This window comes from Leptinotarsa decemlineata, unplaced genomic scaffold, assembly GCF_025532065.1.
Source record: "Leptinotarsa decemlineata unplaced genomic scaffold, Ldec_3_MD MMD2_tig00026361_RagTag_RagTag, whole genome shotgun sequence".
In the NCBI taxonomy this organism is placed as follows: Eukaryota; Metazoa; Arthropoda; class Insecta; order Coleoptera; family Chrysomelidae; genus Leptinotarsa; species Leptinotarsa decemlineata.
The window spans coordinates 3,466,205-3,481,448 of NW_027412704.1; the positions used below are offsets into that span (position 1 = coordinate 3,466,205).

Below are 15,244 nucleotides of genomic sequence, written 5' to 3' on the forward strand. Positions count from 1 at the left end.
TTTCGAAATGAAAGTACTTTATTCTTGTCCCAATTAAATTGGCCAACGAATTAAACGAGTAGTTGCACATTTAATGGAACACACTGTATCAATAGGCGTCCCAGACAACTCCATATGTAGTTCAAAACACTATTGAAGTTCGGAAAAACCTTTTCATAACTCAAATCTACTACTTGTCTGCTGCGAAAGAGAAATTGACGTGAACAATGTGCCGGCAGGATATATCCGAAAATTCAGGTCATTCTTCAAGGCCAAGTCGCTAGTTTTGAAAGAAACTCTCTTCACCTGCTACCTTATAGCGAATTGACAGACGTAAGTTCGGAAGCCAGTATTGAATCATTTGGGGATACAACTTTTGGCGTAGAAAAACCACGAGGCAAGTTGAAAAAGCAGCGAGCGAATGCCAAGCGAAGCAACAGGGAGCTTAGTTTTTCATGAACAACGGGAATTTCTTTATTTTAGCTTCTCTCGAGAGATGTCCAATTACGAAAAAGTTCTAGTGATGGTTGCCTGTCCTTTACAAGTTTAATTCCTGAATTTTATTGAGCAATTACACGGCTCTGGATTTTTCTGTTGCGGTTAAAAATAAACAATGCCAATTAAATTCCCTACGTTGACAGTTGACTTGACGACTTGTTCTACATTAAACTGTAAAAATGCGTGTCTTAACGAAGTTGAGACCGCTTGTCTGGATAAGAAAATGAGGGATGTGATTTTTCATGTGTTTGGGAAACATTATACGTATACAATGTAATATTTTATGCTACAATAACAATTGAAACTCAAATGAATGTCACTCTTAGAGAGTGCTACAAGGATCCACTCTTGGCCCCTGTTTTTCGACTTGAACATCTGTAATTTTCATCTGTTTACGAAAAAATACAAGATCACTATGCACGGCACACGTTTATTTTTTTCCGTCTCAAGATTCTACCCCTGCACATATTAACTACGATCTTTAAGCTGTCTACAAGCTCAATTATGACAAATTTGCAATAGTGATCTTCAGGCTTTAAAGGAATAGGAAACTCACTTCTCGAATCGTTTTTGCGTAGACTTTATTGGCAAGTATTTTGTTTATTAATTCGGCTTTAAACCCATTGTTAACCGCAATTTGCTTGATGCTATTAAGTTCTTTATTGAAATTATCTATTGAAAGAAAAACATCAACTAATCTGTGAATCATGCTGCTACTTTGCTACTTTGCTGCTACTTTGTGTTGATAAGGATGGGTAGAATCGTAAGGTATAGTAATATCCGTATAGGACAGCTTGTGATGAATTGAAAAATCATGTTTGTTGTTCCTTCTACTAATTGTTAAGTCCAAGAAATTGCTTGAGTTGTCTGCTTCTATTTCAATATTGAAATTCAATGTTGTCATGAATTTTGTTAATGTTTCTATGAAAAGTATCTAATTGCCTCTTAGTACCTGTAAAACATACCAAAACATCATCCACATATCTATGCCAATGCAAAAAATTTTCCATCAAAGGATGTTTTAAGATCAACTTCTAGATTATCCATGAAAATTTCTGCAAGTAAGGGGCTTAATAGATTTCCCATAATTAAACATTTTGAGGAGGAAAAAATATTGCTGTTAAATTGAAAATAATTTTGTTTGATACGTAACGACAGAAGGTCAATTATTTCTCGCTTCATGACTGGGTTCACTCTATCTTTATCTAATAATTCTATTACTAAAGTAATAGTATCATCAGGAGGTATGCTAGGAAATAGATTCTGCCATGAAAGGATAGGATAATTTTGCGTTATCTGGTAGAGGTATGTTCTCTATTTTATTGATTGAGTCATATGAATTCCGTAGGCTGAATTTTGGTTGAATGTTACAATAGTTCAAGATGATATTGATTAGCCTCTCTGATAATTTCACTTATGGTGCAGTGACAAACGAAACCACTGGTCTAATTGGATAACTCTGTTTGTGGAACTAACAATTATCAAACAGAACACAAATCACAGATACGTTGTGTCTGTTTCGTCTGAGTCGTTTCTTGTTTTCCCGACCCTTTGCACATAGCAAACTTTGTTTACAGAAACACAGACAAAACACCATAACCTTTTAATAATTCGGCCTGCCGACGGGACATTTCGTTGTTGACAAAAATAGTCGCCCCCGATATTGCCTTGAAGATATTTCTAATTTTAACAATTCATGTTTTTGTTGCTGTTTTGTTTTGGTTCTGCCCATTCAATGGCAATCCGCCTTTATGATAAAATTGGATGTGAAGAATTCTGTAGACTGCAGTTCATTTTATAACCAAGAGATTGTTAGGCATTTCTTGAATTCTCCCAAGATTTTTTCATGAAAGATATACTGTAAAAACTATACTAATGTAAACTGGTGACAACCTCGTGGAAGTCATTGTAAAATAATATACTGTGCCTGTATATATACCTACAGGTTTTGTATTTCATGTAGGAACTCCTGATGTCAGCAATAACGACTCACATTCCGTTGTCATTGAGAAATACACCTCCGAAATACCAAACATGTTCAGTGAAAGTGTCTGTTGTAGACCCATCGACCGTATTCATTCATTATCATGCTTCGGGCAGGTCCGGCATTGAAAACACCATCGGTCTCACTCTTAATTTTGCTGCGCACTCCTCAATTATCATATCCTGGTAGCATTAACTGGTGTCTGACGAAATAAACTTTGTATGATAGGTCGTCAACAATTAAAGAAAAAGCATGCAATCTGCTCTTTCTTTAGTTCATTCACCATCGATTTCTATCACGTGTTGTGTCCATTTATATAAATAGTTCCTCATATGTTTGATAATAGTGATTAACAAAATTCATATGTTTAATAATAGTGATTTTCAGTGTCATTGTTTTTCGGGTTTGAAAGCCGAAATTGAAAGGAAGAAATTCCAAAAATCCACGGCTTTCAAACCCGAAAAACAGTGACACTGAAAACCTCAGCCGCGAAAGTCTAAACCATTTTGTCAATATTGATTTTGTAAGTTAGTTAAAAATGATAAATACAAGACATCCAAATTCGAGAAATTAAACTGTGGAACGTGCCCTGAGGTATACCGGGTGTCCCAGAGCTTTTAGGCCAGCAGATATCTCAGTCACCTGCAGAAAAAAATTGAAAAAAAATATGTATATCATAGAAGACCACCAGCACTTTCATGTAGCAGAGCAAAATCCACCCCCTCGCGAGCAACCCCTGCGAAACCACCCCTAACTTTTGTTTTTCAAATGACAACCCCATGTTGTTTGTCGTTCAACTGACAGCTCTTGTTATTTCTCAACCAACGATATATCATAATTGTTCGAGAAAATTGAATACGTTAGTGGGTACTATTAACTGGACTGATCGAATTGTTCTGCATTGTAGACACCAGAAAAAGTGGACGCTACGCAGAAAAAGAGGCGAAAAAGAGGCGAACTTTTTGTGCTTCCTTTCATTCCTCTGATATCTGGATGACACATTGCCATCAGTCGTGATATTTTTGTTGTATATCAAAATGCCTTTTAACTTCACTCCCAACGAATACGTTGATATGCTTTTAATTTTTGGTGAATGCCGAAAGAATAAACGTGCTGCGGAGAGGCTGTATGGGCAGCGCTTTCCTGATCGTCGACAACCAGGTCGTTATACGTTTTCGTAAGTAGAAAATACCATGCGAACGGGATCATTTCCAGAAAAAACAGATCGAGTACATCCTACTCCCGTGCGAACTGAGGAAAATTGCATAAATGTGTTGGCCTACGCCGAAGCACATCCTCATATTTCGGTTCGTGCATTGGCGGTAGAGATTGGGATCAGTAAGTCATCTGTGCAAAGAATTTTCAAACAGTACAAGTATCATCCCTTCAAAATTCATTCACACCAAGGACTCAGACCTACCGATTTCGAAAGACGAACGGCATTCATTGCTCACATTCAAGTTTTAGTCCATGACAATCCTAACATCCTCAATCAAATCTTGTGGAGTGACGAATCCCGCTTCCATAATAATGGTACTGTTAATCGACATAACATGCACTATTGGTCACAGGACAACCCTCACTGGATTAGAGAAACCAATTTCCAAACAATGTGGGGTGTGAACGTGTGGTGTGGTTTACATAATGGACGACTCATCGGGCCCCATTTTTTCCAAGACACTTTGACGGGCCACCGATATTTACATTTCTTGGAAAATTGTTTACCTGCCCTCCTAGAAGATATTCCACTTGAAGAACGACAACAAATGTGGTGGCAACAAGATGGTGCTCCTGCATATAACCATAATGTAGTTACTACATTCCTCAATGATACTTTTCGAAACGGTTGGATTGGAAATAGTGGACCTGTGCGATGGCCTGCACGTACTCCAGATCTCACGCCACTGGACTTTTTCCTGTGGGGATATCTGAAACGAGTTGCCTTCGAAACACAACCAATGAATATTGACGATTTAACCCAAAAAAATTTAGAGGCTTGTCATACCGTTACTCCGGAAATGATTAGGGCTTCCTGTACTCGCGCGCTGATTCGGCGACTTGAAGCATGTGTGGCAAGTGCTGGCCAACATTTTGAACATTTTCTGTAGTGTCATGTATCAAAATACAGATGACCTTAAACATTAATATTTCATTTGTGTTTTTATTTTCTATGATTCTGCATGTCATTCTACCTACCATGATACATCATTGACCGAGAAATGAAAAAGACTGTAAGTTGAACCAAAACAAACATGGGCGTGCCATTTGAAAAACAAAAGTTAGGGGTGGTTTCTTGGGGGTTGTTTACCAGGGGGTGGATTTTGCTATGCTGCATGAAAGTGCTTGTGTTCTCCTATGATACATATTTTTGTTTTAATTTTTGTTCTGCAGGTAACTGAGATATCTGCTGGCCTAAAAGCTCTGGGACACCCGGTATATTGGTCAAACTGGCAGAACATTTATGAATCGAATCCAGTAACATCATACGAGCTAAGTAAATGAGAAAACAAATTCAACATATTCAAATCATATTCTAGAAGAAAATCATATCTTTAACGGAGTGTTCGAAATTTTGCAGACAGAAAATAAAGGTTTGAAACTGAATCATTTGGAAGCAATGGAAATTAATGAACTCAAAATGAATGACAAACTGGCTTTAAATAGATCGCCATTATTGAACTTTTTTCTCAAAATCCGAGAAAGAATTATTATTCATTATATTACCTCACATGTAGATGTGAGGTAATATACTTCAGGTGATCGTAATTGACTAGGTATCTTAGGTAGAGGTTTAGGTAATTTTTGGAAGTAGTCTCAATTATGCTTACCCGTAGTATATAAATATAACTGTAAGAAACAACTTGAAGTATTTAAATCACGTGACAAAGCTACTGTGCTAGCGAAACATGTGATATATTTTTCAAATGAAGTTTAAGAGTTCATTTCTTTTCTTTTGAGTTCCAGCTGATATATTGAAAACCAATAGTACAGTGATTCTGTACTATTAGTTATACCTCACTTTTCAGCTCATACCAAAAAATACACCGAAACGATTCTGATAGAATCATTGAAAATAACAAATTTCAGTAATTGTAGTAAATTTAAGAGGAGTCTGCATTTCAAAAGCCTTCCATAGTCATTCTATGAGCTTGGTTATTGGAGTATGAATCGCCAATTATTGTCTGATATAACTTTATCATATCCTTGTCACGACCTGATAGTCACGAAACTCCTATCAACAAAATGCATTTTTGATATCCTCGTGTCTGATGTGCACCATCATCTTTGAAGGAGCAATTATCAATTATTGAAGTTATCTACAACATGAAGCTGCGTTATTCTAATGCGTCTTGCGATTAGTTCGTACTAATCACCCACTTCAGACTGCGTTTGACGCAAAATCAATTATATTTCTTTCACCGTGAAGTATCATACACCGACGTAGATTGAGCTTTCCTTATCGTTTCATATAATTATTGATCAATTCAGTTTTTTCAGTATGATCTTGATAACCATTTTGAAAACCCTACAAAGTACCCCATTGTTAACCAATCTCATCTATTTCAATTCAATTATGCATGTTAATTGTCACACAGGTACTAAAATACACGGGTTCAATAATCAACTATACAGGGTGTAACTGAATAAGTGTAAAACATTCAAGGAGGTGATTCCTCATCGAAAAAAGATAGGATCTTTCATATAAAGAAACTTCATTGGAGCATCCTTTGTTAAGATACAGGTGGTACATAAAATTTGTATAACAATTTTTTTCACAAGCACTGAAAAAGTTACAATATTGAAATTAACCTGATGTTTTGTACTATCAAAAAGACACTTAGCCAGTTATTTATTTGGTTCACCTCTTGGTTGTAAGGGGTGGAAAACGCAACCCCTCAAATTCATTTCCAATGTAACTTTTTGTCTTATTATTTGTTTACCATTTGAAAATTCATTTCCGATAGCCTGTTTCATTCTGAACAAAAATTTTTTTTTGTGTTGTTTGCCCAAAATGAACCAGTTCGCGGCAAAAAATTATTTTACAAACAACTACAGATATACATCGGCATCGTCATAAATGCGAACTGGATTTATTGTTATTTTGTAGTTATAGTCCGTTCATAATTTGTCGATAGCACAAAATGAGGGCCCAAGTCATAAAACGGTCGTAAAACTCGTAAAATCATAGGCGGAGGTTCCTGAGGTGTTTATTCATTAAATATAAAGCTTCAGTTTATATTCGAAACTTGCCTTGAAAGGGTGAAGTTGTTACGAACGAAAATAATTTTTGGTTTAGTACATTTTTTAATCGCATTTAATTTACGGCTCGTTGGTGTTTCGGCGTCTACGGCAGTAATTAACGTCTCTAATATTTATTTTGCGAATTTTGTGCAGTGCGTGAGTAACTTTTTTTCATGTTCCTACAAACATATACGTACCTTTCGTTCCTGCTTGTTTTGTTTGATTGCTTGCGATGGCTTCGTCATCATCATCAACATCATCAAGTTTTACACCGGTACTGTTGCGTACAGTCAGTAAGTCTGTCTATTCACCAAGAGAGAAGACTATTGTTTTGAACGTTCACGATGCTCTGGTTTCTCAGAATCCCACAAACACTGTTCAGAACATAATCAAGAGTTGTACCAACATGACGGGCGTAGGGGAGTCAACAATATATAGGTTCCTATCAGAAAGAAAAAAAAAAGGTATAGCTAACCCAAATACAAACGAATACTTAAAGAGGGGGAGAAAACCTATTGAAATTGATGAATTTGCCAAAAATGGTATTTGAAGGAAAATTCACGAATTTTTTTACAAAAAAGAAAAACCCAACTTAAACAAAATTTTACAAGAAGTTAGAGACGACCCGGATTTGCCTCATGTCGGACGAACCAAATTGTGGCAAGTTTCAGAAGAATTAAATTTCCGGTGGGAGAAATCAGACCGAAAATCACTTTTGATTGACCGGGAAGAGATAATATGTTGGAGAAGAAAGTATCTAAGATCTATACGAAAATTTCGGGCTGAAGGAAGGCCAATTTACTATCAGGACGAAACGTGGGTAAACGCAGGTCATACTCTCTCAAAAATTTGGACAGATAAAAATATATCAAGCTCCAGGCAAGCCTTTATGGAAGGTTGGTCTACTGGTATTTCCCCACCCTCTGGTAAAGGCAGTAGATTAATAGTTTCTCACATTGGCAGTGAAAAAGGATTTTCTAAGCATGGTTTGTTGGAATTTGAATCCAAAAGCACAAAAGACTATCACGAGGAGATAACAGCTGATGTTTTCGAAGAGTATTTTGAGCAGATGATTGAACATATACCACCAAACTCAATTATAGTATCAGATAATGCACCTTATCATTCACGACTAGTTGAAAGACTTCCAACGACTGCGTGGAAGAAACAGGATATCATTGACTGGCTGCGGAATAAGTCCCTGCCTTACGAAGATGGAATGGTAAAAGCAGAACTTTTAAAAATTGCCCGGCAACACAAATCTAAGTTCAAGAAATACGTAGTTGACAAAATGGCGGAAAGACGAAACATCACAGTCCTTAGACTTCCACCCTACCACTGCGAATTAAATCCAATTGAACTCATTTGGGCACAAATGAAAAGCTATGTGGCTAGAAAAAATACGTCATATAAAATACAAGCTGTACGTGAATTGTTATATGAGTCTTTACAACATATTACGGAACAAAATTGGCGAGATGCAGTAAGACATGCAATAGAAGAAGAACAAAAAATGTGGGATCTTGACAATATAATTGATGCGACTGTAGAGACACAACCGCTAATTAATAACCTGCAAGACGACTCCGATTCCGAAGATGATCCTGTTAATTTTGAATTTGAATAGTTTTGTAAGTAATCGTAGTTTATATCATTTAAAAATAGGTATTAATTAAATAAATGTATCTTTTACAAATTGCAAGTAACTTATTATTTTTGAATAAAATAAAGAATTTTTTTTAAAATAAAAATACAGTTTACAGTACCTACAGTTTAAGAATATTAATATATTTATTTATTTAAAGTAACTAATGTTTTAATCATATACTCTACTACACTGGTCACTCATTTCCACTCAAAATACCTACATAATCGGATTAAAAGTTTTATAGCTGTATTGTATTTCTTCAGATACAAGGTGGGTTAGTCGAAAACATCTTAAACTGCCAGTTTTAGTTTGGTTTTTGTTATTATATCATATTAGCTGTCCTCTCTGTATTTCCGTTCTCTAATGAGGGTCAAACTTGCAGTGAGCTATCAACAAATTATGAACGGACTATAGTAACTGCATTAAACGATTAAAGGGTAATAAACAAAACTAATTTGATTATAACAAAACACACAACATGTAGAAATCATAGTAAATGTTAATATGTCTATCAGCCATTTCCTCATTTGTGTATGTCATTTTAATACCAAGTGAATTATTAAAGTAACAAATTAAGAACAGAACAACAACACACAATTAGTATTGATTTAATTTCGAAAATTCACAAACTGGCAGCGTCATACCAATTTAATTGCCACTATCGCTAACAGCGACCTACTAGATAGATTAGTTTCGTATTTTCTCATTTATGACGATGTATCTCTGTAGTTGTTCCTAAAATAATTTTTGCTGCGAACTGGTTTATTTTGGGCAAAAAACCCAGGAGAGTTTTTTTGTTCAGAATGAAACAGGCTATCGGAAATAAGTTTTTAAATGGTAAACAAATGATGAGACAAAAAGTTACCTTGGGAATGAATTTTAGGGGTTGCGTTTTCCACCCCTTACAACCATGGGGTGAACCAAATGAATTTCTGGCTGAGTGTCTTTTTGGTAGTACAAAACGTCAGGTCAATTTCAATATTGTAACTTTTTTAGTACTTGTGAAAAAAATTGTTATACAAATTTTATGTTCCCCCTTTAAGGGGCTGTATCTCAACAAGAGATGCTCCAATAAAATTTCTTTATATGAAAGATCCTATCTATCTTTCGATGAGGAATCACCTCCTTGAATGTTTCACACTTATTCAGTTACACCCTGTATTTGCAGAAATTAAGATCTCATAAATACTGAATTATTTTCTTTCCCTCTTGGACCACTCAATAGTTGCTTTTTTTCTCGCACAGCTGAATTCTGTTGAATATTCTTGCAATAAATTACCAGAGAGGGGCAATGTGGTAGAAGACCAGCATAAGAATTGTCAAACTTTGACGGAACAGGAGGAGGGTACTCGAAATGAGGCTGAACTGAGTCCTTTAGCTGAACCCGTACAGTCCAGGAAAGAACTAATTTCCAACGGAGTTGGAGTATTGAGCCCTACCCCTGTCGCAAAATCGTTAGCATGTGTTTTCGAATCCGACAACGCCTATGTTTTGTCTCAAGCCGTCAACAGTTTCGACGAAGTCGCCCAAGAAGAGCGCCCAAAAAGAGTTCAACAACCATCTACTCATATGCCTCTTCGAGCACTCCAGAAGGTCCGACCAGTTTGTAGTTCCAGACTGTTATAGGATGAGTGAGTTTCTATCTACATACACGATCGACAGTAGGGCAGTGATTTTGCCGCCAAGCGGTCTGCTCATCTAAGCAATCACTGCTGCATTAACTCCAGTTTGCAAGCCCTGATCACATGTCTATCCCTCAAAAACTTACTGAATAGTCTGAGCAAAAACATCTCCTCGAACTAGGGAATGAAATATACCCCGGTTATATTTGGAATGTGTCGTTTTGTGGAGCAGTTTGATTATTTACCTTCATACATAGCAGTTATAATCAGCACTGGCTTCCCTTCCAATCCAACGTGGATTTATGAAATGGTACATAATATGCGGACCATCTGGATCCAGGGGATACCAAGAGCGAAGGAGCTTCTAGATTTTCTTTTGAATGGATGGAATTTCAGAGCTGGAGAAGTTGGTTGGATACCACACAATATGATGAACCTCTCGTTGACTGCTTCGAGCAGTTATTCAAGTACTGAATGGAACATAATGTAATCGATAAATGAAGAAAATCCCACCAGAAGGATCAACTTCACCAGTACTCCAATAAGCAACATCACCAAGAATTTCTAGCTAGTAGACTGTCAGAGGAGCGCTCAAGGTACTCGTCTTCAGGAACAGTTCAGAGAAGCTGATTTTGTCGGAAATTAACGAGAAGGTTGAAGCCTGGAAAAAATAATGCTCTGAAACTTACTGTTATCCTGACATCGCATCTGTAATTTTTCGAATACATCCACGATGGTTGCACGAAGATAATCAAGGTTTTAGTGTTTGGATTCGACTTGAGAATTGATTCGACATTCGTACCATCGAAAACATAGTCTCCAACAGAGAAGCAGTTCAGACTAATCGCCGTTGTTTACCACGACAGCAAAGATGTCAATAATGGACACTACCACGTCGGCTACAACTGCTGGCTAAGATAGTACATACTTTCTTTTTCAAATTTTCGTCGAAATTCAATTTTGGTTGGGCAATATAATCCCATGAATAACTTTGAATTACAATTCTTCAATTATGATATAGAAGTAAATAATGAATAGGTCTCCTTTATTTTTGCAGCACGATGCCAACTGTCTGACAATACTCCCCCTTTGGTACTCATCGATAGAAACTGGTATATTAGAGAAAACGAAACTATCGGAAGAAGGGTTGCTCAAGCCCGTGGGCAAGATGAAGATGGAGATCCAATCACGTTCGGTTTGGAATTGAAAGATGTAGGTGACGGAAGCATAGGACCTAACACGAAATTGCCCTTCAGTATTGACAGCGAAACAGGAACAGTTTATTTGGAGGAGTCTTTACAAGGAAAGGTGAGTTGGAATTTTTGTGGAAACTTCCAGATAGATGAGCCAAATTATGGGAGAAATTATGTGCAACATGGGACATCAAGCAGTAGTTGAATTGATGTTGTTCTAGATCGTAATGGACACAGTCTTAGAAGTCATTTAGGGGTCATGTCTTGTAATTGAGTAGAAGAATAATCCATTTCTTTTTTTTTCTCATCTCTGAATCATATTGAAGCATACACCCAAGAAAAAAACGAGTCTACTTTTTTCACACACTCATCAGCTTCAACAAAAATTTATTTCGAGTGATTTTCGAAATTTAAATTCTTTCCCGATATATTTGAATGAAAACTCAATAATATCAAATCGTTTTTGAACTATCGAGTTTATTGACAATACACAAAAAACATGTTTTCGAAGAAATGAAACAACTTTGGTCATCAATAGTTTCTTGATATATCAGTAGACATTACTGATGAAATCAGGGGATGAAGTCAGGGGTACTCCTGATAATTTTGGTCATCTATAGATATCAATAGGAACTGCAGCTTATATTTCTTCATTTCCAGTTTTCATTTGTAGAATTTGTTTTCCTCGAAAGTTTTTCGAGTCGATCAAACAATCTTTCATTTCCGTTCTATCAAGAAGGTTTACAGATGACTTAGATAGTCTTGAAGGACGTATTGGTATCAACATTCAATAGATCCAAGAGTCATGTGTTCTACGCGGTCACAAAAAAACAAAAACTCTATGTTCCAATCAGACATTATAGCAGTATGATCTGAGCTGAGCTTTAAATTTGATTTTTCATCGCCTTAGGCTTTGCCAAACGAACATTGAACACCTGGATGGTAAGAAGATTCATGGACTTGTGGCGGAATTTTCCAGGGTTGGCTCACTTCAAGGCGTTTATTCACCCTTCGTAGCTTGATTCCAAACAGTTGTTGGACTACAAAAGGGATAAACTACGATATCTAACAGGCCTTCTTACAGGTCACTGTCATTTGAATCATCATATGCAGAAACTTGGACTGTCGGAAGTGTGTTTCGCCTCTGTTTGGAAAATGATGAAACAGCAGAGCATATACTTTGTGCCTGCCCTACTGGGGACCGAATCAGGTTTTTAGAGTTCGACAGAGCCGTACTCTTACCATCAGAGCTGAAAGACCACTCACCATACAAACTAATCAGCTTCGTTGAGAAGCTGGGTTCATTTGGTCGAGTGTGAATAGGTGTGAGCCACAACAAACCCTTGCGGGTTGCAGTGGAGGGTCGAATAGACCCACTCACTTTGGGCCTAACTTAACCAAACCTAACCCCTCTGAAATGTTCATGCACTCCGAACAAACTACTCATCAACAACCATCAGCATGGGAAGTTGTCTCAAGCACACCAACCTGCACACGGCTTCGTTAATGAGCTGGGTCGAGTGTGAATAGTTGTGAGCCACAATAAAACCTTGCGGGTTGCGGTGGAGGGTCAAATAGACCTACTCACTTTAGAGCTAACCTAACCTAAACTAATACTAGGGTAGATATATTTTCCGAAACTCAAAGTTTTGTTACAAGGCTTATATCTTTTCATGTCTAATTCTAGAAGCTTTTAAACTTTGTTGGGCAATCGATCCATTCGTTGGTTCTGGCAATGGTAAATCATAGTGATTATTTATTTGTGGAGTACTGCTACAACCGATGGTATCTTGTTTTTTGGGATCCAAGAAAAGTATTTCGGTAATATTTGTTTTTGCAGCTATAGAGTCTTCAATAAAACTTTCGGCTTTCGTTGATGGTCTACAAACTCCATGTCGTCAGATTCAAACGTGATTGTATCTGCTCCGGAGTCAACTAACGATGTACAGAACAATGCTCTGAATTCTTGTGGGTATGATTCTTTTAAAAACTTTCGCAATTCCTTCTGACATTTTTCCAAATCCATAGATACCAAGTCATTGTTTGTATGTCTTATCGTTAGTGTATTCAAAAAAACATAAATAACTAGCCTGATACTCAACAATCTTCATATTTTCTGTAGAAGTTTAAAAGTTCCACCACAATGAATAAACGTGATTTTTTTGGCTTCGTAAGCTGGTATAGCTCATCATACTCACATGCCCTTGCTTTGTTGAAAATTGAAGCGATCTAAAATTAAAAAAAAATGTTTACTCAATCATTAATTCCTTATTCATACCTTTGTAGATAATTATGTTAAATCTGGAGCTTCCAGAATGAATTGCTGAGTTTGTGATGATTCCTGTACTACCCTAGAGTAATATATAAAAATGTCTATTGAAGACTACAATATAGTCTTCAATATAGAAAATGTAGACCATGAAGTGAAAGATTTCAATTCCTTGTCTCGATCTATCTCTATCAACATCTCTCTTGATAATTCTATGATAACCATATCAATCTTGAAGTGACAAAGAAAGAAATTCAGGTTGGTAGGCCACGTTTCTAATGGAGCCCGAAGTATCAAACGTTTCGTCTGCCACATCATCAGTGGTAAGTGCACTGACAGCGAGGACGAAGGTTACATCTCAAAGTCAACGCACATACCATAGATGATGACTGCCGCAGTAGCAGATCAAACGTTCAGTACATCAGGTTTCATTCGTCCATGAACCATAAGCATGAATTTCCCTCCCTTCAATCGTTAGGTCGTGAAAGTCTTTGTTCAAACTTGAAGTATTAATCAAAATCATTCATGTTCAAATGTTTGAATTCCAGGCTGGACAGGTACTACATTTGTGGGTTACCATATTTGACGGCAAACTCTCCTCCAAAACGGAAGTCAATGCATACATCTACGGTGCCAAAGAACGCTACAACCCTTCACAACCAGAACGTCCCCCTCCGTTGTTCAACAATGGTGGTCTTTCAAATTTTCCTGGATTTCCCTCCAGGTCGACACAGCCGAATCCCTTCAACCACCCTAGAAACAATTATCCTTCATTCATCCCTAAACAGCAGCACAACTCGTTTTCTCCTCAATCGAACGTACCTCCTGAAGATTTTCCTTTGCATGTACCACCAAAAGACACCACTCTTCTGAAGCCTGTGCAGGTGAAGAAGCCCGATGTTATCAGCAGCACTACTAAGAAGACTGAGGCCTCAACTAGAGCTGCTACCGAAAAATCTACTGAGGAGCTCACTGAGACTACGATTCAATTGGCTACCCAAACACAGTCTGTCAAACCAAACGAAGTCACTGCCACTGTGATTCCTGTGATATCGGTCATTGCCGTTTTTTTGGCCATTGGCATTTTTGCTGTGATTTTCAGGAAGAAGATATGTTTGGGTCAACCAAGTGACACTAAAGATGACATGGTGAGTGTTAATAATTCCCTAGAAATTGAGTAATAGTAGTCCGACGCTTTTGAGAATAAAAAAGTCTTCCGGTGATATCGAAATTATTCCATACGGCGCCGTTGAATTTTTTGTAAAGTTGAAAATTTTATTCAATAACAAAGTTTTTGTTCGTAGAAACCAACATTGATTGTTCTGTTCTCATTGGATATCTAAGAACCGAGACTTTTGTGGCCGGAGTCACGAAAAAGCTAGGCTGCTATGCCGTGGTCGAACGAAACTTTTAGTGATAATGATGTCTGTATAGTTAAACATGTATTTCGTTCTTGTAAACTGTTTAGTGAGAATCTCACAATGAATTTTCACTTGAATATGTTATGGATTTTCACCGAGTATCGGCCAATTCGATCACATATACAAGAAATGGTTTTCAACTTTTTTATTTCCAGAGAAAAGAGTCCTCCGGTGGCGTGGTACTCCAAGAGGACTCTGGACTCAATCTTCATGAATGGAGAGGTCCTAGAGCCTATAACAATCGATATGAGCCTTGGCAGACTGACAATCACACCCCGGTAAGTTTTCATCAGCCATTTCATAGGCACAGCAAACAATAATCGAAAACTCCTGTCAATGAACAATTCTTCATTAGAAAATGAATGGAATTTTTCTTTTATGAAATGAA

At 37.1% G+C, this 15,244-nt stretch overlaps 1 protein-coding gene across 1 annotated transcript in view; it reads left to right on the forward strand.

The window, feature by feature from the left end:
* Cad96Ca (tyrosine kinase receptor Cad96Ca) overlaps positions 1 to 15,244 on the forward strand; it is a 66,049-nt gene that overhangs the window by 8,094 nt on the left and 42,711 nt on the right. Inside the window, exons 2-4 of the mRNA XM_023157036.2 lie at positions 11,031 to 11,281; positions 13,984 to 14,583; positions 15,012 to 15,134. Coding sequence (XP_023012804.2) covers positions 11,031 to 11,281; positions 13,984 to 14,583; positions 15,012 to 15,134 — 974 coding nt within the window. The remainder of the gene's footprint in view (positions 1 to 11,030; positions 11,282 to 13,983; positions 14,584 to 15,011; positions 15,135 to 15,244) is intronic.